This window comes from Ranitomeya imitator, chromosome 1 (genome assembly GCF_032444005.1).
Source record: "Ranitomeya imitator isolate aRanImi1 chromosome 1, aRanImi1.pri, whole genome shotgun sequence".
Lineage (NCBI taxonomy): Eukaryota > Metazoa > Chordata > Amphibia > Anura > Dendrobatidae > Ranitomeya > Ranitomeya imitator.
Genome location: NC_091282.1, coordinates 952,338,549 through 952,365,273, shown reverse-complemented (window position 1 = coordinate 952,365,273; position 26,725 = coordinate 952,338,549). Strand labels below are relative to the sequence as shown.

At 46.6% G+C, this 26,725-nt stretch overlaps 2 protein-coding genes across 4 annotated transcripts in view; one reads left to right on the top strand and one right to left on the bottom strand.

Annotated features, from left to right (window-relative positions):
• The window catches only part of GSTCD (glutathione S-transferase C-terminal domain containing), a 197,938-nt gene that overhangs the window by 170,868 nt on the left and 345 nt on the right, over positions 1 to 26,725 (bottom strand). Inside the window, exon 1 of one of the 3 annotated variants that reach the window (XM_069743706.1) lies at positions 18,806 to 18,916. The exons of the other annotated variants lie outside the window; for them this stretch is intronic. The gene's annotated coding sequence lies outside the window, so the exon portion shown is untranslated. Of the gene's footprint in view, positions 1 to 18,805; positions 18,917 to 26,725 lie in introns of those variants that run through there. 3 annotated transcript variants of the gene reach the window in all.
• On the top strand, positions 20,961 to 26,606 carry LOC138651857 (high mobility group nucleosome-binding domain-containing protein 5-like). The gene is made up of 2 exons (XM_069742458.1): positions 20,961 to 21,148; positions 25,685 to 26,606. Exons 1-2 carry the CDS (start codon positions 20,961 to 20,963, stop codon positions 26,604 to 26,606), a joined length of 1,110 nt encoding a protein of 369 aa, XP_069598559.1.

The window sequence follows — 26,725 nt, the reverse complement described above, 5'->3', positions numbered from 1 at the left end:
TGAGAACTGCGTAAGTAAAGCGAGCGTCTGTGATAATATAGGAGAGAAACTGCCCACTAATCCTACAGAAACCTCTGGAAGAGCATGGCATTGTGAATGTTACACATATACAGCCTTTATTCTACTGAGTTAAACAACTCAGCTTTATCTCATGATGGAAGAACCTTTGGATGGTAAAATATTTTCCTCAAAAATCAGTTTATTGAAAAAAATCCGATTTAAATAAAAAAAATCCAATTTTTTTGATTTTTTTAAAAAAAACATTGATTTTTATCCACCCTGGTTTTTGGTATTTATAGCGATGGGGATGCTACCCTACGATTGGCTGATCATATTTTACACTATTTTGTAAACAATAGAGCTTTCTGTTACTGATATGCAGAATTAATACGTATGTAAACATACTGTACATATTTATGATTATTTAGAGACATTTTATGTATTTTTGTTGCCTTATTGTGATTTTTGTATATACACTATGTAAAATATGTTTGTAGGCTGGGCTTCCGATGAGATTGGTGCAGATTGTGCTTCCACACTACACAAGCCAGCCCTTTGAGATGTCTGTTGTACTTGTTAAAGACCTGCTGCAGATCGAAACGTCATATGCTCTACATGGCGCAATAAAGCTCTTTTTGAATTTCTACACCTGGGTTGGACACTGTTCTTAATTATTTTCATTGCCGCCACATTTCCAAGTGGGTTCCTTGGATCAAGAGCGAGCGTCCACTTAGGCTAGGGTTACATTAGCCTTTCTGTGCGCAACGTATCATCTGCATGAGCAAACGCATGCCAAAACGCATGCAAACACATGTTTATGCCTCTGCATCATCTTACGCATGATGCAAAAAAAAACGCTGCGTGTGAATGTGTTTAAATGCATTTTGGCATGCGTTTGCATTGTTTAGGTGCATGGTGGAGGTGGGGAAATCATTTCCTAGACATGCACAGTCTGAAGTACACATGCGTACGAATGTCCTTGCATACCATAGACAGTAATGCTTTTTTTTTACACACTTTTTTGCTCAATATTTGACGCCTCAAAAAATGCAACATATTGCGATTGCTGGACACCGCCACACACCGAGAAACGATGCATGCGTACACATCCACATGCAAACGCATGTCCCTGCATACACCATGTTAAAGATATGTACGCATGATGCATGCGGATCATACGCTGCGCACAGAAACGCTAATGTGAACCCGGCCTTAGTGAGTGCCTTCAGCCTTCCTTTTGTATGGTGTCTAGTAATGAAGAGGTGTCAAGCCTGACACCCTCATTACTAAACCCGTAAGTAAAGCGTTAAATAAACACACATGCACAGTCACCAGCCTATGCAGGAGCATTAACAGAATGAAGCTACATAGGCTATAACCAAACAGCAACTGGCAGAAATCATCGTGTACCGCGATACCTGTAAATTTAAAAAAAAAATGAAAAAAATAATGCGTGGGTTCCCGCATAATATTCATAACCAGCAGAGGGAAAGCTGACGGCTGGGAAGGAGCCAATAGCCATAAAGGTCCCCAGGCTATTAATATCAGCCCAGAGCTGTTTGCTTAGCCTTTACTAGCTAGTTTACGGGGGACCCCAGAAAAAAAATTGACTCCCATATAACATATAATCAGCGCAAAAACTAGGCAGACAGCTGTGAGATGAAATTAATAGTCTAGGAAGGAGCCATGGATATTGGCCCCATCCCATACTAAAAGCATCAGCTCTCAGTCAACTCAGAAAAGGAGCATCCATAAGATGCACCAATTCTGTCACTTAGCCTCGCTCTTCCCACTTGCCCTGTTGCGGTAGCAAGTGGGGTGATAGTAATGAAGAGGCATCTATGAGACGCCCCATTACTAACCCCATATTGATAATGCAAAATAAAACAACACACCAGGAACAAAGTCCTTTATTTGAAACTAGATGGTGGCCCGATTCTAATGCATCGGGTATTCTAGAATATGCATGTCCACGTAGTATATTGCCCAGCCACATAGTATATTGCCCAGCCACATAGTATATTGCCCAGCCATGTAGTATATTGCACAGTCACGTAGTATATTGCCCAGCCACGTAGTATATTGCCCAGCCACGTAGTATATTGCCCAGCGACGTAGTATATTGCCCAGCCATGTAGTATATTGCACAGTCACGTAGTATATTGCCCAGCCACGTAGTATATTGCCCAGCGACGTAGTATATTGCCCAGCGACGTAGTATATTGCCCAGCAACGTAGTATATTGCACAGTCACGTAGTATATTGCCCAATCACATAGTATATTGCCCAGCCACGTAGTATATTGCCCAGTGATGTAGTATATTGCGCAGCCACGTAGTATATTGCCCACTGACGTAGTATATTGCCCAGTGACGAAGTATACAGCACAGAGCCATGTAGTATATTGCACAGCGACGTAGTATACAGAGCCATGTAGTATACTGGCCAGTCACGTAGTATATTGCCCAGTTACGTAGTATATTGCCCAGTGACTTAGTATACAGCACAGAGCCACGTAGTATATTGGCCAGTCACGTAGTATATTGCCCAGCCAGGTTTGTCACAGGTTAAAAAATAAAAAATAAACATATACTCACCTTTCCGAGGGCCACTTGTAGTCCACGGCAGCTTCCGGTCCCAGGGTTGGTATGAGCGTAGAACCTGTGATGACGTCGCGGTCACATGACCGTGACGTCATGGCAGGTCTTTCTAGCGCAGGCGCGCAGGGCCTGTGATGACGTCGCAGTTACATGACCGTGACGTCATGGCAGGTCCTTCTCGCGCAGGGCCTATGATGACGTCGCGGTTACATGACCGTGACGTCATGGTAGGTCCTTCTCCCATACCATTTTTGCCACCGGAACCTGCAACGGAAGATGGCGGCTGGCACGAGCGTCTACAGAGGGTGAGTATAGCAGGTTTTTTTTTTAATTATTATTTTTAACATTACATTTTTTACTATTAATGCCGCATAGGCAGCGTCAATAGTAAAAAGTTGGGGACACACAGAGTTAATAGCGGCGGTAACGGAGTGCGTTGCCCGCCGCATAACGTGGTCCGTTACGCCGGCATTAACCCTGTGTTAGCGGTGACCGGAGGGGAGTATGCAGGCGACAGGCAATGACTGCGGGGAGTATGGAGCGGCCATTTTCTTCCGGCCTGTGCCTGTCGCTGATTGGAGCGACAGCCATGACAGGCAGCTGGCGAGACCTATCAGCGAATGACTAACCGTGACAGAAGGACAGACAGAAAGACGGAAGTGACCCTTAGACACAGACTCCATTATTGAATCTAAATCAAACCATACTCTTGTAATTGCCGAATCTACTGAAGCCAATGTCTCCTGTAACAGATTTAAAACACTAAACAATATTCTTCACCTGTCTGCAGAGAAGATATATGATCCATAATGTCCCACGACGATCCTGATGACTTTGAGAGCAGCCACTGATGCGACTGCTCTCAAGGACAGCTGGCTACACACTGACATAGGAGGTAATTGCTCCTGTGTCAGTGAATAGCACTGACAAAGTTCATCGGAGTACATCAGCTGACGAAGTCGTATGACTTCTCTCACAGCAACTCAGCACTATACACTGCTGCAGCGGTGACGCTCCTGTCAGTGTTTAGCTGGAGACTGTTTACATCTTTCTGGCTGATGATGTGGTCATTTTTGAATGTTGGATGTGCTTTCACACTCGTGGTAGCATGAGACGGACTCTACAACCCACACAAGTGGCTCAGGTAGTGCAGCTCATGCAGGATGGCACAATGCAAGCTGTGGCAAGAAGGTTTGATTTGTCTGTCAGCGTAGTGTCCAGAGGCTGGAGGCGCTATCAGGGGAAAGACCATTACACCAGGAGAAGTGGAGCGGGCCGTGGGCGGGCAATAACCCAGCAGCAGGTCCGCTACCTCAGTATTTGTGCAAAGAGGAACACTGGCACTGCCAGAACCCTGCAAAATTACCTCCAGCAGGCCACAAATGTGCATGGGTCTGCACAAACGGTTAGAAACCGACTCCACGAGGATGGACTGAGTGCCCGATGTCCACAGATGGGGTTATGCTCACAGCCCAACATCGTGCAGGACACTTGGCAGTTGCCACAGAACACTAGGATTGGCAAATTCGCCATTGGCGCCCTGTGCTCTTCACAGATGAAAGCAGGTTCCCACTGAGCACATGTGACAGACGTGCGATCTGCTGCATGCAACATCCTTCAGCATGACCGTTTGGCAGTGGGTCCAAAATGGTGTGGGGTGGCATGTCTTTGGAGTGCCGCACAGCCCTCCATGTCTTCGCCAGAGGTAGCCTGACTGCCTTTAGGTACCGAGATGAGATCCTCAGACCCCTTGAGAGACCATATGCTGGTGCGGTTGGCCCTGGGTCCCTCCTAATGCAGGACAATGCCAGACCTCATGTGGCTGGAGAGTGTCAGCAGTTCCTGCAAGATGAAGGCATTGAAGCTATGGACTGGCCGGACCATTCCCCAGACCTGAATCTGATTGAACACATCTGGGACATCAAGTCTCGCACCATCCACCAACGTCACTTTGCACCACAGACTATCCAGGAGTTGGTGGATGCTATAGTCCAGGTCTGGGAGGAGATCCCTCAGGAGACCATCCGCCGCCTCATCAAGAGCATGCCCAGGCATTGTAGGGAAGTCATACAGGCACGTGGAGGTCAAACACACTACTGAGCATCATTTCCTTGTCTTGAGGCATTTCCACTGAAGTTGGATCAGCCTGTAACTTCATTTTCCACTTTGATTTTGAGCATCATTCCAACTCCAGACCTCCGTGGGATATTATGATTTACATTGATAACTTTTAGGTTTCATTGTTCTCAACCCATTCCACTATGTAATGAATAAAGATTTACAACTGGAATATTTCATTCAGTGATATCTAGGATGTGGGATTTTAGTGTTCCCTTTATTTTTTTGGCAGTGTGTATAAAGAGACTTTTTCTTTTGGTCTGCGTGACTCTTCAGGATCTGAGCTTAAGGTACTACGGACCCAGCTGGAATGACACAGGATTGCTTCATTAACCATCACTGAAACCCCAGAGACATCTTAAAGAATCAAGGTTGGGGCAGCAGGTTCACCTGGCCACATACTGTACCTCACTGTTCTCAGTAAGCTTCCTAAGCTTGCTGTTACCTCCTCATTGTGGGGGCCCATCAAAAGCAGGGAGCCACTGGTGGGGGTATGCGACACTGGAAGCAGCTCTAATCCCGGTGAGTCAGCGGAAGGATGTGACTCTGTAATTTGCACCATCTTGGGTATTTGCTGGGACTGTTCTGTATGCTATTGTGTGTTGGTGGGTCATTAAATTATTGCCACACTGTTTTACCCTCACCCTGTGTTCTGCCCACGGGGAGATAGAGCGGGCGTTCACTGGTATGAGCCCTGGTCCATGCAGTCTTTCTAAAGACAGCCAGGCCAGTGGATGAGAGCACCCACTGACCCCCCTATCTCCATAATGGGCATCGGGCGTTTAAAGTGAGTTGATTTTTTATTTTACTTTTTGTATAGAAGATAAGGACATCAGGGATTTGGTGTTAGGTGAGTATAATGTGTTTTTTAAAATTTTTATTTGAATATTGTAGCGATTTCACTCACTCAGCTGCGACGGCTGACACTCAGGAGACGTGTTCCTTTAAAGTTCACTGGGTTTATTGCTTCATAAACCATGTGGCAAAACAACAGAAAGCAAAATAGCCTTTAGTTCAGGCAAAGGAAAACAAGGGTCCAGTTCATCCGGCTCAGTCCTGAAGCCGAACACACTCAGGAGGGTTCCACCTCCACACATATCTGCTGTGTAAAGGATTAGCCTGTCTTATATAGGACTAACCACACCCAGTAATCTATCACATGATTAGCCATGTGGTCTGACATCACCACAGGTCCTGAAACACAAATATATGGTTATATAAAACAACGCAATATTCCGGGCTACATTACAGCAACAAGGCACTTATGTGGCACATACCTCCCGTCGACTACACACCCTTTAGCCATGCTACATACCTCCCCCCTCTGCCTAAAGCCGTGGGGCTTGGCACTTTCTCCCACTAAACAAGGGATTCTTGATAGGGCATCCGCATTACCGTGCAGCTTTCCGGCCCGATGTTCCACATGGAAACTGAAGTCCTGCAGGGATAAGAACCAACGGGTGACCCTAGCATTTCTACCCTTCGTTTCCCTCATCCACCTAAGTGGGGCATGGTCGGATATCAGTCTAAATTTACGTCCCAGCAAATAGTACCGTAATGTGTCGACTGCCCATTTTATGGCCAAGCACTCCTTCTCAACGACTGAGTAGTTCTTTTCAGATGAGGACAGCTTCCTACTCAGATAGAGAACAGGATGCTCCTCCCCATGTAGTTCTTGGGAAAGGACTGCTCCCACCCCAACATCTGAGGCATCTGTCTGAAGAATAAACTCTTTCTTGAAGTTTGGGGCCATCAGAACGGGTTGCTTACACAAAGCGTTTTTCATTTCTTGGAAGGCTGACTCTGTTTCTTCGGACCACTTAACCATTACTGGTTTTGTCCCTTTTAGCAGGTCAGTCAGAGGCGCAGCCATCGTGGCGAAGTTTGGGATGAACCTCCTGTAATATCCCACGATTCCCAGGAAGGCTTTAACTTGCTTTTTGGAAACTGGTTTTGGCCACGTTTGAATTGCCTCCACTTTACTGATTTGGGGTTTTATTTCTCCGTGACCCACTATGTATCCAAGGTACTTAGCTTCTTCTTTACCCAAGGCACACTTCTTCGGGTTTATAGTAAACCCGGCCTCTCTTATAGCATCCAACACCGCTTGGACTTTCTCCAGATGACTCTCCCAGTCCGGGCTAAAGATGACGATATCATCTAGGTACGCAGCAGCGTAGGCCTTATGGGGTGCAAGGACTCTATCCATAGCCCTCTGGAAGGTCGCCGGAGCTCCCTGTAGGCCAAACGGCATCCGGGCATACTGGAAGCATCCATCAGGTGTCGAAAAGGCTGTCTTCTCCTTGGCTTCCTGCGCCATGGGGATCTGCCAATACCCCTTTGTCAGATCCAAGGTGGATATATATCTGGCGTGCCCAAGCCTTTCGATGAGCTCATCAACACGGGGCATGGGATAAGCGTCGAACTTGGAGACCTCATTCAACTTCCGATAGTCGTTGCAAAACCTCCACTCTCCATCAGGTTTTGGGACCAGGACAATTGGGCTTGACCAACCGCTCTTGGATTCCTCAATGACTCCAAGCCTCAACATACGCTCCACCTCCTTGGAGATAACTTCTCGACGAGCCTCAGGAATACGATAAGGTTTCACATTCACCCGCACATGGGGCTCTGTTAGGACCTCGTGCTCTATGACCTTCGTGTATCCTGGCAATTCTGAAAACAGGTCCCTGTTTTTCTGGAGTAACTCCCGGCACTGCTGTTTCTGGGTTTTCGATAGCGTCTCTGCTATAGTAACCGCTCCAACCTCACCTTCTGGGTTGCTTAATAATGACGGAGTTACTGTCGGCTCTCTATCTTGCCATGGCTTGATGAGGTTGACATGGTAAACTTGGAATGGTTTCCGTCTTCCTGGTTGGTGAATTTTATAATTTACCTCACCAAGTTTCTCGACAACCTCATATGGCCCTTGCCATTTGGCCAAGAACTTGCTTTCCACCGTTGGAACTAACACCAGAACTCGGTCTCCCGGATTGAACTGCCTCACTCTTGCAGACCGGTTGTAGACCCTGGCTTGAGCTTCTTGTGCTTGGAGAAGGTGTTCTTTCACGATAGGCATCACCTTTGCAATCCTCTGCTGCATCAGGGCCACATGCTCAATGACGCTTCTGTGGGGCGTGACTTCGGCTTCCCAGGTTTCCTTGGCTATATCCAGGAGTCCTCGTGGATGTCGGCCATATAGAAGCTCAAACGGTGAGAACCCTGTGGAGGCCTGTGGAACTTCACGAATGGAAAACATCAGATAGGGTAAGAGACAATCCCAGTCTCTACCGTCTTTCTCTATAGCTTTTCTCATCATGCTCTTTAGAGTCTTGTTAAACCTCTCAACAAGACCATCTGACTGGGGATGGTACACCGAGGTCCTCAACTGGGAGATCTTCAGGGCTTTGCATAACTCCCTCATCACCTTGCTCATGAAAGGTGTACCCTGGTCAGTCAGGATCTCCTTTGGCAGACCTGTCCGGGAAAAGACATGGACCAACTCGCGGGCTATGCTCTTTGAGGGAGAATTCCTCAAGGGAATTGCCTCAGGATAGCGTGTGGCATAGTCCAGGATGACTAATATATACTGATGGCCCCGAGCTGATTTAACTAAGGGACCGACCAAGTCCATGGCAATTCTCTCGAACGGTACCTCAATAATGGGCAGTGGCACAAGGGGGTTCCGGAAATGAGGAGTAGGAGCAGTTAGCTGACATGTAGGGCAGGACCTGCAATAGTTCACTATTTCCCGGTGACACCCAGGCCAATAGAACCTCTGCACAACCCTTTCCTGCGTTTTTTCCACCCCTAGGTGTCCACCCAAGATGTGTGAATGGGCCATGTCCAACACTTTCCGTCTATACGGACCCCGCACTATCAACTGCTCTACCAACTCCTCCCTTATTTTCGTGACCCGGTACAACAATTCCCCCCTCAACAGAAAATGGGGAAATCTTTTGTCTGCCCCCGGCTCCTGTACCACCCCGTCAATAACTGTGACATTATTAAAGGCTTCCCTCAGAGTGGGGTCCCTATGTTGGGCAGTCCCAAAATTTTCACCGGTAACCTCTAACTCCAGAATGTCAGATGTAGGGGATACTTCCTCCTCATCCCCAACCAGAACACAAAAAGGAAAGCTGTCTGCCTCTGGGTGTGGCGATACCGTTCCAGGGTTCACTGGTTCCCTGCCAGGGAGCTCAGAACCCTTTCCCCACAAATCCCAAAACAAACAGAAATCCCGGCCAATAATTATAGGGTGCAACAAGTCCTGAACTACGCCGACCATGTGGGATTCAGTGCCACATGCCGTTTCAATGTCCACCCTGGCCATAGGGTAGTCCTTTGCATCACCATGTATGCACCGCACTCCGACCTTCTTTCCTGGGAGCAGGTGAAGAGGAAAAGTGGCCCTCACCAGGGTCACTAGGCTCCCCGAGTCTAACAGTGCCGTTACTGCTTGACCGTTCACCTTTACGGGACACGCTTGAGGTCCCTCGTTGGATGGAGAGTTCACACTACAGACTGGATACGCATAGTATGAACAACGGCGTCCCATGCTGCAGTCCATCTGCTCAGTGGCTTGGGAACAACGGGCAGCTATATGTCCTGGCTTGTGGCACCTCCAACAAATAACATCACCCGTGGGGACCTTGGGCACCACCTCCCCCGCCCTTTGTGACCTTGGACGCACCACCCCTTTTTGGGACTCAGCTGCCCTCTGGGACCCCCAGTACGGCATGGGCTGCCTCCCGAAGGAGCCTTCCAACCCTTGGTATCTCTCAACCAGTCCGATCAGCTCGTCGGCATTCTGGGGATCACCCTGGGCAACCCAAGACTGTATAGGCCTCGGGAGGGAATGGACAAACCGATCCATCATCACCCGTTCTACCATCTGTGCAGGCGCAGAGGTCTCTGGCTGCAGCCATTTCTGGACCAGGTGCAACAGATCAAACATTTGGGAACGAGGTGGTTTGTCCCGGTGATAGCCCTAGGAGTGAACTCGCTGTGCCCTGACAGTCAGTGTCACCCCCAGACGTGCGAGAATCTCGGCTTTCAATTTGTGATACTCTTTGGCATCCTGCAAGGTCAAATCATAGTACGCCTTCTGGGGTTCTCCCGTCAGGTATGGCGCAAGTACCTCTGCCCACTGCTCTGGCGGAAGTTTTTCCCTCTCAGCGACCCTCTCAAACACCGTCAGGAAGGCCTCAACATCATCCCCGGGAGTCATTTTCTGCAATGCGCGTCTTACCGTCTTCCGGACGTGGGTGTCATCAGCCAAACCTGGGGTTGGGGCGCTCGCCTTGCCCTGGATGGCGGTTGCCAGAAGCTGCATCTGCTGCTGATGCTCCTGCTGGCTCTGCTGCATCTGCTGCTGGCTCTGTTGTAACTGCTGCCGTTGCTCCTGCTGGCTTTGCTGCATCTGCTGCCGTTGCTCCTGCTGGTTCTGTTGTATCTGCTGCTGGCTCTGTTGTATCTGCTGCATCAACAGCCTGTTGGTCTCTTGCTGCCTTTGCTCCTGCTGGACCAAGTGTTTCAGCAGGTCCTCCATTTTCTCCGGCAATGCTTGCTGGCTTGCAACAGCCTTGACCCAGGACATTCAAAAATAAACTCACGTCTCCGCTGGGAACGCTGCTCGCAGGTCTCCACCAATTGTAGCGATTTCACTCACTCAGCTGCGACGGCTGACACTCAGGAGACGTGTTCCTTTAAAGTTCACTGGGTTTATTGCTTCATAAACCATGTGGCAAAACAACAGAAAGCAAAATAGCCTTTAGTTCAGGCAAAGGAAAACAAGGGTCCAGTTCATCCGGCTCAGTCCTGAAGCCGAACACACTCAGGAGGGTTCCACCTCCACACATATCTGCTGTGTAAAGGATTAGCCTGTCTTATATAGGACTAACCACACCCAGTAATCTATCACATGATTAGCCATGTGGTCTGACATCACCACAGGTCCTGAAACACAAATATATGGTTATATAAAACAACGCAATATTCCGGGCTACATTACAGCAACAAGGCACTTATGTGGCACATACCTCCCGTCGACTACACACCCTTTAGCCATGCTACAATATGTATTTAATTATTTTTCATGTTTTATTTTGTTTTTTTTTGCTTTTTAAGATTGAGCATAGGCGTCGGCTGACGATAGACTACTTCTCCCATCAGCGGCACCTGCTATCACTGTTATCAGCGACAGCAGACATAGCCTGATGGGAGTAGTAGTCTCTCATCAGCCGACGCTTGCTGACCTGCAGTAAGCTTTTTGCCGTGGGTCACAGTATCTCTGTGGGGTCACGCTGACATTGATAGCGTGACCCCGCAGCGCTCTGACCGACGGTAACATTACCGCCAATCGGAAACACCGATGTTTCCCACACTGTGAAACAGATGACAACATGAAAAACAGCACAGGAAGTCCTTAAACTCTCATCAAATCAGCAAACACTTTTATACCTGCGTTTTTGCTACAATTTTGACTGACTCAATGGGTGAAAAACGCTAAAAATCCGCACAAAGAATTGACATGCTGCAGAAAAAAAATGCACTGCAAATACTCAAAGGAAAATTACTGATCATGTGCACAGAACTTCATGATTCTCTAAGAATTAGCTTGCATAAGGATTCCATAGCGTTTTTGGCCCATTTCTGCGTGGAAAACACACCACAAACACACCGTGTGCACACAGCCTTAAGGAAAATACCAGCTCGTTAAGCAGACACGGCCCACAATTTTTTTTCTTTTTTTTACAACAAACCACTAATCTATAGTTTAAAGTCAGAATTAATCATAACCAATCTGGGTTTGAAAGATGCCAAAAATTTGTTTCAGATGCAACATAAAACGGGCAAAAATGAAATATCAGGGAATTTTCCTTTGTAATACCCTCGGCATTCTCAGCTTGCAGACATTGATCCCATTATAATCAGGGACGCAAGCCGCAGAACATAGACTCTGTCAGCCACAGGGGCATTATTAGCACATTAAGAATATTCAGCAGCCAGTGAGCCAAATCCACGCTAATCTGTGATTCTTAATTTTACCTGCTGCTTAATGAGCCACCTCGGCGCATGTTGTTCAGAGCCCACAATGCAGAAAAAAAGACGGAAAACACTGCAAACCCTCAAGAGGAAAATCTAAATTACATTTTAGCAGTAAGACTTTAATCCGTCAAGACATGACAAAAATATATTCAGAACATAAACAATATGTCACCGGGTTTAGCTGCACCCCGTGGCTAATTGGAAGCGGTGGTGTCACCTTGGAATTAGGCATTTGATCTAAAGAACTCCACTATTTTCATGAACCAAATAATAATCTATGGCATCAGACAGTTGTCAAGGAATCTCAAATTTAGAGGAAAGGGCAAATACAAATGGGGTTAAATGACATTTTAAAATAATTTGCATTCTTATATCCTACAGCAATGGATTCAGCAGATGTAGATGTCTGGACATTTACATGCTGTGCCTCTCTGTACTGGAAGATTTAGCTAGACTGGAATGGCAATCTACCCGTGGCTGTTAACATGTTAAATTCTGCTGTCAAACTTTGACAGCGGCATTTACCATGCATGCGCAGGAAGCGCATCATTACCTCCTCCCATGGCGCCTGTGTCACATGACTGTGGGTCGCCGATGGGTTGGCATGACAACCCAGGGTCAGCAGGAGACGTCGCAAGAAGACAGGAGGCGCCGGACTCGGACCTGCGACACCCATCGGACTGGACGGCACAGGACTGCCCCCTCGGGTGATTATAATATAACTTACTTTTCTTCACTTGCAGGTCGGCCCGGGGGCTTATCTACAGGATACAGGTTCCCTTTAAATATCAACCATCAACTGGTATTATTGAAATGTATTATATTGATTGTAGCGGACAAAGAGAAGGCTGAGAAATTAAACATGTACTTTCCATGCACATTCACCAATGTGTCAGCTATCATTAAGAAAGGCAAAAATCAAGGAGCACCTAATATAACATACATAACACGGCTGCGTTTGAGAAAATTAAATATCAACAAAGCCCCGGCATTCATCCACTGGTATTGAGGGAGCTGAGTTCAGTGATTGACAGATCGTTGTATCTCATCTCCTCAGACTGTCTAGTAACAGGGTCGGTGCCACAGGATTGGAAATTGGCTGACCTGATGAGCAGTCTAGTTACTGACTTCACCGATGTTCACAGCCACTGGGTCTCGCGGAAGGGGGCAACTGTGATTGTGTACTGCGAGCACAGGTCACTCCCGATCCTGTCTTATGAGCGATGATGTTACAGAAGTTACTAACGTCATTGTGACGCTCCATAGGTTACAGTACAGAATCGATGGACATCATGGGAATGTCATGGATTACGTCGGAGCTGCGGGGATCTTCTTTTAAATAATAAATTGGTGAATGAGGGAGTGTTCCTTGTTTTCATTTCTTTACCTCTCTCTTTTTAGGTCTTTCAGGTTCCCATTTGTGGACTACTTCAGAATTGGTGAACTACATTGGGATCACTGGACTGCTTTGGGGTTTTTATTGTTCTGTTTTTCTAATAAATTGGTGAAACAGGGCTAGAGTCAGGGGGTGTTTATGAAAATAAAATATTTGTGTGTACGTTTTTTTCTTTTAACTTACCTACTAGGTAAGTAATGGGGGTGTCTGACAGACACTTCTCTGTTACTAACCTTAGGGATTGATGCCAGAGGACATTACACTGCTGACATCCACCCCATAAACTGTACCTACACCAATTGCCACCCCACCAGGGTAATCGAGAACAGCCAGGCAAAGCACCAGAATTGGCACATCTATTGTGATGCACCAATTTTGGGGCAGGTGACGGGTTTGTATTTTTTGGCTGGGAAGGACACAATAACCAGGGACCTCCCAAGCCTGATAATATAAGCCTGCAGCTGTCTTCTTAACCTTGGCTGTTTATCAAAAATAGGGGAGACCCCCACATCATTTTTTTAATTATGTATTTATTTAATAGGTTAAATAAGGCTAAAAACACTCTTTAGTGTCACATGAAAGGCATTAAAGGGTGCTAGTCTATTATATATAGGGGCCTTGTGACATTAAAGATCTTCACGACATCTATCCTATGTATTCTATATATCTTTTATATACGGTATTTCTCCATCTATTCTATATATCTATTCTATATATTCTAACACAGATGAGCCCTGAATCATTTAATAACATTGGTCAGAGGGCAATGCCGTGTTTTCTCGCATTGCACTCCTTCCATCATACGTCACTGTGAACAAGCCCTTATAGTAAAGAAGCTTTGTCCAATGACAATATGATCCAGAGGAGGCATAAGAGAAGGTCATGTGGTCAGATGAGACGAAAAAATCAATTTTAGGTATCAACTCCACTCGCCGTGTTTGGAGGAAGAAGGATGAGTACAACCACAAGAACACCTTCCCAGCCATGGTGGGGGAAACATCATACTTTGGGGGAGGATGGATGAGATCATGTATGGCAAGGTTTTGGCCAACAACCTCCTTCCCTCAGTAAGAGCATTGAAGATGGGTGTTGCCTGGGTCTTCCAGCATAACAATGACCCGAAACAAAGAGACAGGGCAACTGAGGAGTGGCTCTGTAAGAAGCATTTCAAGGTCCTGGAGTGGCCTAGCCAGTCTCCAGACCTGAACCCAATAGAAAATATTTGGAGGGAGCTGAAATCAGGGCTATGGAGTTGGAGTCGGAGCCCATTTTGATGGAGTCGGAGTCATGGAAACTTAGGAGTCGGAGGTTTGGCTTACTGACTCCACAGCCCTGGCTGAAACTCAATGCAGCCCAGCGACAGCCTCGAAATCTGAAAGTTCTGGAGAAGATCTGTATAGAGATGGGAGCCAAAATTGCTGGGGCAGTGTGTGCAAAATTGGTCAAGAACTACAGGAAACATCTGACTGCTGTAATTGGAAACAAAAGTTTCTGTACCAAATATTAAGTTCTGTTTTTCTATTGTTTCAAATACATATTTCATTAGATAAATTGCAAATTAATTATGTAAAACCATACAATGTGATATTCTGGTTTTTATTTTTAGATTTTGTCTCTCACAGTTGAAGTGTACCTACGATAAAAATTAAAAATCTCTCCTCTCTTTATAGGTGCGAAAACTTGCAAAATCGGCAGTGCATCAAATACTTATTTTCCCCACTGTACCTCTGATGAAAGGTTTTCAGTTTCACCTGACATGTTACACAATACTGGACTTACCACTGTGTAACCAATGGGTTTCAGATTCTGTCAATATATCCTATTTGAGGCATCTCTAAGTGCCTTTAGGTGTGCAGCAATAATTTTTAGGCCTGCATGAACAATGCCAAAAGCCAACGTACACGCAGTTTGCTTGCTCATCAGCAGATCGCTATCATCTATACATAGGCCAGTGATCCGAGTTTCAGGCAACATATCAGAATATGCGGGAAAAGATCAGTGCATTGTCACCAAATTACGGCTTTACAATTGCTCATTATTGCACTATAAGTAATTAAAATGGATAGCTCTGATATTACTTAGTAGATTTCCTTTAATTTCAATAACAATTACAGTAATTATCATCAACTGAAAATGATTGATTTGGGCTATTTACAGCAATTATCTCTCGATGCAGTCAGAATTAATCGGCATGCATGCAGAACTACTCGTGTAGCCATGCTGACAAAAAAATCTTCTATGTAAAAATAACTAGAAAATGAGACTTATATCTCTCTGAAAGAGGTTTTCCAGAGGTTTAATGTATTACATCTAATATTGTATTATGCCACACTGTAATATGCAAAGTAACAAATACATGATAACTCCCAATATCTGGCCAGTGACTTGCACATCGGGAGCACCTCTCACCTCGCTAATTGGCTGTAAGACCACACAACACTTGGTATGTATTGACCTATTAACAACCAAGCACTGTAAATTTATGGCCCTTGGTCTTGGGCTTTAACTCCTTGTGATAATAAATTTACAACACAGGATTAAAGCTCCTGCAATCTAGCGAAAGCAGGTCAAGTTTCCAGCTGTCAGATTTCCCGGTGACAAGACGGAAGTGGTTTATTATCGCTTCTGTCTTATTTCGCAAGATACATAGCACTCAATGTACAGAACTGTACAGTAGTGTATGTGAGAGTTAGTGGGATGCAGTAATGGACAGGAGGCAGAGCATTGGTTAACGTTACTTCACTTGAACAGGGGGGTTGCTCTACGCAGGAAGAGGAAGGAGTAAACAGGAATATAGGGGGTGATATAAACACAAATGGTGTGCAGGGTGAGATCAACAACAATAAGCAATGCTGCAGTTCTTCAGCTTCCTGAGTGTAGAAGTTTCCGGCGGTTACGGTGGGTCCTTGTCATCTTGGACGGGGTCCTGGATCCAGGGTTTATTGTGCGGTATGAAGTGCAATCTCCGACTCCATCAGAGCTTAACAGATGTAAGCGGGTGAGATGGGGCACAGTTCACGGTGAGTCACCCGGTCCTTCCTAAGCAGCACGTGAGCAGAGCTTCCTGGCCCAGAGCGTTTGGCACCTTCAGCTGGTAGAGCCCATGGGCACACAGCACATCTCTCTTCAGTCTTTGCATGTGGTCGCAGGGAATCTATCGCGCGGGCCTGCGCTGTCATGGTACTCAGAGGACAGAGCACCAACTGTTCCCTGCTGCACGCTGCTTGTTCCCGCCAGGACCGACTGCTTCCGAGCGCGCTCTGGTCTTTTTGGCTTAGCCACTCCCCCTGCTGCCAAGTGCAAAGGTCGATCCGGGTTTCTAAGCTTTCCCCCGGACAACAGAGGAGACAGCCCCGACACTTCCGGACCCAGCACAAGAGAGGTACCCCCGGTCCGGTCCTTCTTCTTATATGTACACCATCAATGCCAGTGCTTCTGTAGGACCTAGTAATCATGATCGTCGTGTCTCTGCTGGCATAGGGTCCTACCAGGCCCTTATCACCAGGTCTCTGCGTCCTAGATTTATCAGGTCTGCCCAAGATGTGGGGTACAGCAGGGGGCTTTTTTCCCCATTATGTAATTGGGACTCCTATGGATGCATAAGTTACAATGGAAAAATTGAATAATTTATCTGAGGACACAGACTAGCGTTATATATATATATATATATATACATATACACTAGCAGAAGAGCCCAGCGTTGCCTGGGCATAGTAAATATCTGTGGTTAGTTATAGCACCTCACTTCTCTTATTTTCCCATCACGCCTCTCATTTTCCCAATCACATCTTTCATTTTCCCCCTCACATCTCTCATTTTCTCCCTCACACCTCTCATTTTCTCCCTCACTCCTCTCATTCCCCCCTAACACTTGTCATTTCGACCTCACATCTGTTATTTTCCGATCACTCCACTATTTTCCCTCACTCCTCTCATTTTGCACTCACACCTTTTCATTTTCACCTCACACCTCTCATTTTCACCTCAGTATATACATGTTTGTCATCTCCCTTATATATAGTATACACCGGTATGTCATCTCCTGTATATAGTACATACCTGTGTCATCTCCCCTGTATGTAGTATATACCTGCTGTGTCTCATCTCCCCTGTATATAATATATACCTGTATGTCATCTCCTTCTATATATAGTATATACCTGTATGTCATCTCCTCCTGTATATAGTATGTACCTGTATGTCATCTCCTCCTGTATATAGTATATACCTGTATGTCATCTCCTCCTGTATATAGTATGTACCTGTATGTCATCTCCTCCTCTATATAGTATATACCTGTGTGTCATCTCTCCTATATATAGTATATATATCTGTGTCATATCCCCTGTATATAGTATATACCTGTGTGTCATCTCCTCCTGTATTAGACCTCGTTCACTCGTGCTCAGTATAAGTTGTGTGTGTTGAGTTGCGTGTGGCGACATGCATGTAGCGACTTTTGTGAGATGAGTTTTGTGTGGCAACATGCGTGTAGCAACTTTTTGTGTGTCGAGTTGCATGTGACAGGTTACTGTAGCAAGTTGTGTGCAGCAAGTTTTGCGCATGGCAAGTTTTGCGCGTGGTGAGTTTTATGTGTGGTGCCTTTTGAGTATGTGCAAGTTTTGTGTGAGGCAACTTTTGCATGTGGCCTGTCCTTGCTCAGATAACGTATTTTTGTGTTGTGTTGATAAGAAAGAGAGGGGGCACCACAGATTCCAAGGGATCCAACCAGGTCTATATAATATGAACCATTTCAAAAAAGAAGAGAAAGAAATAGACCAAAAATCGGGGATCACCGGAGGCACGGATCAAGTAAAAAAAGGCAAATTTTATTCAAAAGTGTATAAACGGACACAGAAAACCACATAGAGCACACATTAAAAACATTTAAAACATTGGTCATCCATGTGACCTATACATGGTACACTTAGGCCCAAAATAGAGCCATCCCCCTGTATGAACCAACTCCCCAGTATCAATAGATGACAAATATAAAGAAAATCCTAACTATTACCGAGTGTGATGTCTATGTGAACAGCACCTTATTTTATCATACAAAAAATATATTGAAAAAGAGAGCTAAATGGCAAGTACACAAATAGTCATATAGCTAGCACATTCAGCATATGTCACAATGACTTGTAAGGAGATCCACAATGCCTAGATGCACCATGTAATAGTGAAGGCAGTATCCATGGTGCAAACACATAAAAAAAAAAAAAAAAAAGAGTCATCTAGACATGAACCCCAATTGCCATAGAAATGAATAAAGATACATATGGAGGTGCAGATAACCAGCCCAGCTGAGGGCACAATCAGGTTCAAAGACTAATAAATCTATTAGCAGAGTAAGTATGAGACTCAATGTGCCAAAGCTGCAGAGACTCCCATGCTGAAGAGGCATGCACACAGTTACCAAAGCCTCTGGGGCTAGATGACCAAAGCTCAATCACGGCATATAAAATAGAGCCAAGGGCTGCTGGACACACTCAGGACCACCTGGGGAGTGGAGACAGGGGGTACGCTGACCCGACGCGTGTCGCCACACTCAGTGGCTTCGTCAGGGGTAACTCCTGTCAGTGTACTGCGTCCTAATATACTAGTTAATCACTTAGGAAATAGCTGCAGCTGTGCTGCTTACCAGAGAAGCATGTAGTCAGGAAACATGGAGGTGCCTCCCCCAGCGTCCAGGGAGAGCTGCCAGCACCTGCGCACACAGGCTTATCTCCTGTGTATTGTCTCGTCACACCAGGTTGTCAAGGGTGCCTGGCAACACCCCGCCCACCCCACATCATCGGATCTCCAACACAGTTGCAATGGGAGCACAGACGCTTGGGCTGGTATATCCCTGCGCCCCCTGGTGGAGTATTGCAAATACTTATGAATGTTTCAGTTCTAAATGCACAAAAACATAGCAAAAGGACAGTGGTGCGCATAACTATGAGGTGGCCTGTGATACCACACAAGATTGTATCCCCACAGAGTAAATTGAGCTCGCTGCATACATGAGCTCCATCCATTACATGTTATTGCACCCAAGCAGCAAGAATTCTGTGCCTGTAGTGTATCACCATACTTTGTATACAGGGTGCCGACAGACACCTTTAACCCCATGCGTGCCACCGCGCAGGGGAGCAGAAAAGTGGCACAAAAATGTACATAGCAAATGCCACATTTAGATCAAGATGCCAGAGGGGCCCAGCAACATTCCCCCCATACCACATCATCAGGTCTCAGGCAGAGTTGTCATGAGCGCATGGACACTTGAGCTGATGTGCGTCTTCGTGCCCCATGTTGGTGCACTACAGGCTCTTATGAGCATTGGATTGCAAGTGCCCAGAACCACCATAAGCCTACAGATATACAAATACCAGTGAGGCAACATATAGTCTCGTATAGGATAACGATATCTCATTAGATAAGCCTCGGCACATTCAAAGTAAGTTATCATAGCTGCGTGCAGGGGCTTCACCTGTCACATTCCATTGCACCTAGGCAGCAGTTATGTAGCTGCATAGATGCATAGATGCCACACCTGTAGTATTTAGGACATACCCAGACATCCAACCCCACGCGTGTCATCGTGCAGGGGGGCAAACAGGTGTAAAAAATGTGCATTGCCAGTGCCCCATACATTGCCACATCGGGTAGAACCATAACTTTGTTAGAATGGAGCACGTAGTATAAAGCATGCTCTTCCAGTGCCCAATCAGGACTATTACAAGACTTAAAGACTCCATACCTTATGTGCAATATCATATCATAGACACTCAAGTCATGCTATAACTCAGCCAGCATTGGCCCTATATGGGATTGCTGGGATTCCCCAGTTACACTTTGTCCAACCCCAAAAGTCTTAATCAGGGTGCAAATGTGGGCTCCCATCACGCTCCAGGCAAAATTGCCCGGGGCACGTGGAAACCGTATTTTTGTGTTGTATTCCATTGTGTTATATTCCCTAATCAGAATTTTTCTATTCCACAGTAGTTGGTGCTTTTATACATTTGTTATTTTTAGGTAGTAAGGTTTTACTTTTCTTTAAACAGAACCTGGAGCAGCACCCTCGAACCCGGATCGTCCTCTGGTGCGGTCCCTTATCGAACAGCCACAGACCACTCCCAGCCATGCACCAGCGATGCAGCAAGTGGGCTGGCGTCACAGGCTGGAGAACAGGCAGCTGGTCCTTCAGTTGTTCCCCTGTCGCAGTCCTCTGCCTCTTTTTTGGGGGGGTCTTCCCACCAGCCGCAGAAGGCCTCGGACAGAACACTCATTCCTGAGTTTATTCACTTGAGCTCGGTCTTCCAGAATGGCTTAAAGGTGCTGGGAGATGGTCAGACCACTTTACAGTCTCATATTAACACACTTTTCCAGGATGTCAACCAACGCCTTGACCGTCTGGAAGCCGACCTCCAGAGACCGACACACTATTTTTTTTTACTATGATAGAGCAGGGCATGTCGTAACACCTTAAGCCACAACTCTAGCTCAATGTGATGCAGTGCTGCAATGCTGCTTATGTTCAGGCTATGCAGCAGACTCTGTACTTACAGTAGCAACAGGTGGTATTTCCACCTGTGCCACCACTAACACACTTTACCTCAATACCGAGTTCTGCTGCATACCACTGTACGGCCACCACCATGCCCAGTCCTGCTGCACACCACTACAGCGCCACCACCATGCCGGGTGCTGCTGAAAGCCACTCCACCACCATGCAGAGTCCTGCTCCTGCATGGCCATCCACCGCCACCACCATGGCGGTTACAGATTCTGCATAGCCGTCAACCGCCACCACCATGCCGGTTAAGGATTCTGCACTGCCGTCCACATCCACCACCATGGCGGTTCCGGATCCCACCACTCCCACCCTCCCAAGGAGACAAAGAAGCAACCAGCCTACTCATGGCAAACACAAAAAGAAGAAATGGGAAACAAAAACTGTCGTACTACCTCCACCCTCACCTCCCAATGAGTGTTTTGTCCAGTTTGTCTCTCCCTTCGAATGTGTCTCTCCCGTCCCATGCTTCCACTCTTAATGTGTCTACTTCCACCCTAGACCTCCCAGACCCCTCAAATTTAGTAGGCCCTTGTTTGTGTTGTAAAATAAATTTGTGTATTCCTCCAATCACTGCTTGTTCTTTGTCTCTTTCGTCGCCGGCAACACACACCGTACGCCGTCAACACACACTCTGTTTTTGCCACCTCAAAGCTCCATGACACACAATCTGCTGCCCCTCTTCTTTATTTGCTTTACACTGTAGCTTTGCCTGTTGTGTCCATTATGGAGCTATGAGGTTGCAAAAACACAAAGAGGACTGAAAATCCTCCATAAAAAAATATTAATAGAGCACAAAGGGCCAGGGGTCAGCAATGCTCACATGCCCAGGTGTCAGCACTAGTGCACTCAGGATGCTGGGTTTTCTGCATCCTGAGTGCATTAGTTCTGACACACGGGCAGGTGAGTAAAGATATGAGGTGGATTAGCTCCATCATCTCTTCAGTCTGCATTAATCTATTGGACTACAGAAATGCAGACTGAAGAGACGATGGAGCTAATCCAACGTCACCTACCATAGCACTGACCTCAGAGAGAAGAGTTGTAGTGTAAAGCATGGGTGACATAACCCAATTTGGTTATAATCCACTCCCTGTCTCATGCAATCTGCACGAGACAGGGAGTGGATTTTATAAAGACTGTAGTTGTAAACCGGTGATCACCTTATTAAACTTTAAAAAAAAGTATTGTAATGTAGAGGGCACTTGGAACACATTTTTCATTAGAGGTGTTTTATTGTCAGCAAACATTAAAGGTACATTTTAACATTCCAGGTACATAACATTACAATAACATTTTACTAAACCATTTCATTTTGCCAGGCCAAACATCCAATCTCAGAAACAAAGTAGGCCGCAAATGTATCCCTCATTTGGGCAACTTCAACTGTTGTCCTCAGAGGGTGATGATGGTAATCTGGCAATGGGTTACAAACAGGTTCATCAAGTTCAACGTTGGGTCACTCTTTAGCCATTATGTAGTTGTGCAGAACCACACACGCCTTGAGCACCTCATCGACTATCTCAATTTTGACATTAATGGCTGTCCCTAAAATGCGCCATTTCGAGACAAGCATACCAAAGGCACACTCAAAAGTTCTTTGTGCCCTGGTTACTCGGTAATTAAAAATGCTTTTTGTGTGGTTCAAGTCCCGACTGGAGTATGGTTTAAGGAGGTTTTCACATATCTGAAAGGTCTCATCCACAACCACAACAAGTGGCATTGGCGGGCCTTCAGTGTTGGGAAGAGGTTGCGGCAGTGGGAAATTAAGATGATTCCCACACAACCGTTGGCCCATGTCCGAGTTTTTAAATGTCTGGGAGTCATTACAACAGCCAAAAGATCCAATGTCCACAGAGACAATGCCACAGTCCGCAGCTGCAATCGCCAGGAGCACTATGGAAAAATATTTTTTTTATAATTTAAGTACTCGGATCAAGTTCCAGCCGGTTTGGTAATCCGAATATGTTTTCCATCCACTGCTCCCAAATAGTTCGGGAAATTTCAAAGTTTTACTAATAATAATGGATAAAAGTCAAAACAAAGTCACCCATAAGTGATATAAAACACAAAGGGTAAGGTCTCAATTAAGAAACCCAAACAACCCTATTAGGATTCAAGACACTCCGCCTGCAGAGGCACTTGCGGAGGGAAAGCAGACCAAAATATGGTTCAAACGCTAACTGCCAGAAACAAATTCATATGAGTCGCAGAGCAAAACTCCATAAAAATTGGTTGCATGTGAAAAATTATTATCACCAAATAACAAGGATAGCATAGGGGGTGGCCGAACCTATTGTCTCCCTTTTTGAGCACGTAGGCACTCATCTCTCTACACAAGCAGGTCCCCTGATGATTGGCTTGGAGGAAACGCGTCGGGACTGACCATAGAGAGAGTGCAGGGCATGTTGATACAGGGGTAGCTGTGGACTGCCCTTGTAAGGGCAGGAGCTATGGGGATAGCTTATCGATAGCCCCATAGGGAATGACAGGGTATTGTCGTCCCATCAAACTCCGGAGTGTTCCCTGACCAGAGATGTTCCGGCTCTCCTGCTCACGTATTTAGGAACTGGTGAGATCGTTTCTTTTTTACCTTAAAGGGAACCTGTCACCCCGAAAATCGCGGGTGAGGTAAGCCCACCGGCATCAGGGGCTTATCTACAGCATTCTGTAATGCTGTAGATAAGCCCCCGATGTTACCTAAAAGAGGAGAAAAAGACGTTAGATTATACTCACCCAGGGGCGGTCCCGCTGCTGGTCAGGTCAAACGGGCGTCTCCGGTCCGCTGCGGCGCCTCCCATCTTCATTACAAGACGTCCTCTTCTGATCTTCAGCCACGGCTCCGGCGCAGGCGTACTTTGCTCTGCCCTGTTGAGGGCAGACAAAGTACTGCAGTGCGCAGGTGCCGGAAAGGTCAGAGGAACGAAGGGGACCCAGCCTTACCAGCAAGCTTAAGGTTTACAGCGTGATGGTCCTTACCACACTTCTCTAGGCCAGCGAGTCCTGGACTGCAGCTGGCATGCCAAGCAGTTCAGTCACCTGAGCTGCCTCCACAGACTTTTCCACATGGCAATCGTGGAACAAGTTAGGCTCTGCAGCATCTACACTCAGACAGCCGATTGCCTAAACAACTGCTGTATGGAGAATGGTATCAGGGAAGCGAACAGTCACAGGGCCCAAGAAATGTTACAAACATCTCTCAAAAACCTGGGAGTCAACATCACCGAATGGGAGAAGCTTGCCCGGGACCGTCCAGCTTGGCGAGTGTGAGGGCAGGATTTATATGTATCTACCCTGCTTTCCAAAATGGAGTTTGAGTGAGTATGTGTGTTTTGAGATAAGGTGTACCTTAGGAATTTCTTTATCTAAGAGTCAGAAAGGGCCTGGCCCCTAGAAAGAAAGTCACGATCATTGCTCTGTGTATAGAGAGCGGCGGTTGTAACCATGCCCCTGACTGACAGTCTTAGTTCTGAGCCTGATGTCAGTCCGTTCTGGGGGCATGGTTACAGCCATACCTCTAAACACTTAGTGGTGACTGAAACCAGCGCCACCTCCGTACCAGGAAGCCAAACACTGCAGGGAGGAATAAAGTTCATTTCCTCCCAGCCAGGGATGTGGAGTCGGTGAGCCAAATCACAGGCATCATTTCCCAGACTTCCAACAAGGACTCCCCAGCACTGCTTCACTACTGAGCATGTACATGAAGCCGAGATCCTTAGATCAGGACCAGAACAGACATTTGTAGGACATCTTTTTAACTTTCACAAATTCTTATGAAAATATTTACAGCACATCCTGCATTGTACTACTGTACCCAATTTATTATATATTTTAGGATCGGAGTCCCTCCATTTTATGCCGACTCCGCAATTCCGACTCCACAGCCCTGCTCCTAGCAGCGGGGAGGCATTTCAGATGAGATAGACTCTTTTTAATGCAAAATTGTAGGAAAAGTGGATGTAAGGGTGCGCTGCCAATAGTCCAACATGTGATCAAGAAAGTATAAATGCGGTGTTAGTTGTCAACGCGTTTCGAAGTCTTCATCGGAACAAACCACAATCAGACTATTGGCAGCGCGGCATTACATCTACTTTCCTGCAGTTCTGCATCTTATCTCTTCAGGTGGATCCGCAGCAGCCCCTTTTTCCCATAAGCTAACAAAGCGACAGTCACAACTCCATAAGATGAGCATAACCTTCACTGTTCCCTTTTATACCGGATAAGACCCTATTGCGCTTTTCAGCTTTCCAGCCTTCATTTACTCAGACGCTTTTTAATGGCACAATTGTGCATCACTGGTCACTGTAGGTGCAGGATTCCTGCTGCAGGTGCACCGCATGGTCATGCACTACATAATCTAATAGCAGATGAAGTACTGCGGCTCCAGGCTGACCATTAGATGGAAGTTTCTGGTACAATCCACACTGCAGACAAGCGCTCCTCGGTGAACACATAAGCAGACACGAGGGAAACTGCTGCCTGCATCCTCATTTTGATCTTTTAGGCAGGGTGCACACCATCCAGAAGTTGCAGTGCTTTGGATGCAGTGCATGTTCGCTGCACACAAAGCGCTGCCGTCTATTGAACACAGGTGAATCCGCATGTGTTCATTGAACCGTGCGGATTCACTGCGTCCAATACATTGTATGGGTGAGATTTCTGCTGCATAGACTAGCGTCTCCACAAGAGAAATGGACATACTGCGGTCTGGAAAGCTGCTCCGCATGTCCGTCTCCACAGGTGAACCACGGGCATCTCTGGACTTAAATTGGGCATGGTATCTCTTGAAATCCCATGCACTATGTTGTAACATCTGGCCGCTGTGGGTTGGACGCTGCGCAAGTACACAGCGTCCAATCCGCAGCGTTTACTGATTGTGTCCACATACCCTTGAAAGGAAAGAGTAAGTGCAAAAATCACTGCAAAAAAATGCAGGTATTAGGTTTTGCTACGTTTTTGGCGCAGAGGAGGCAGAGAGGATTTCACAGAGGATGAGGCAGAAGATGGCAGAGAGGATGGCGCAGAGGATGACAGAGGAGGCAGAGAGGATGGTGCAGAGGATGACACAGAGGAGGCAGAGGATGGCAGAGAGGATGGTGCAGAGGATGACACAGAGGAGGCAGAGGATGGCAGAGAGGATGGTGCAGAGGATGACACAGAGGAGGCAGAGGATGGCAGAGAGGATGGTGCAGAGGATGACACAGAGGAGGCAGAGGAAGGCAGAGAGGATGGTGCAGAGGATGGCACAGAGGAGGCAGAGGATGGCAGAGAGGATGGTGCAGAGGATGACACAGAGGAGGCAGAGGATGGCAGAGAGGATGGTGCAGAGGATGACACAGAGGAGGCAGAGGATGGCAGAGAGGATGGTGCAGAGGATGACACAGAGGAGGCAGAGGATGGCAGAGAGGATGGTGCAGAGGATGACACAGAGGAGGCAGAGGAAGGCAGAGAGGATGGTGCAGAGGATGACACAGAGGAGGCAGAGGATGGCAGAGAGGATGGTGCAGAGGATGACACAGAGGAGGCAGAGGATGGCAGAGAGGATGGTGCAGAGGATGACACAGAGGAGGCAGAGGATGGCAGAGAGGATGGTGCAGAGGATGACACAGAGGAGGCAGAGGATGGCAGAGAGGATGGTGCAGAGGATGACACAGAGGAGGCAGAGGATGGCAGAGAGGATGGTGCAGAGGATGACACAGAGGAGGCAGAGGATGGCAGAGAGGATGGTGCAGAGGATGACACAGAGGAGGCAGAGGATGGCAGAGAGGATGGTGCAGAGGATGGCACAGAGGAGGCAGAGGAAGGCAGAGAGGATGGTGCAGAGGATGGCAGAGAGGATGAGGCAGAGGAGGCAGTTGGGACAGAGAAAGGAGAATCCCACACATGAGCTGTATAGCAGAGTGACCTCCTAACAATACACACTATATACACAGTATATATATATATATATATATATATATATATATATATATATATATATATATATAAATATAAATATATATATAT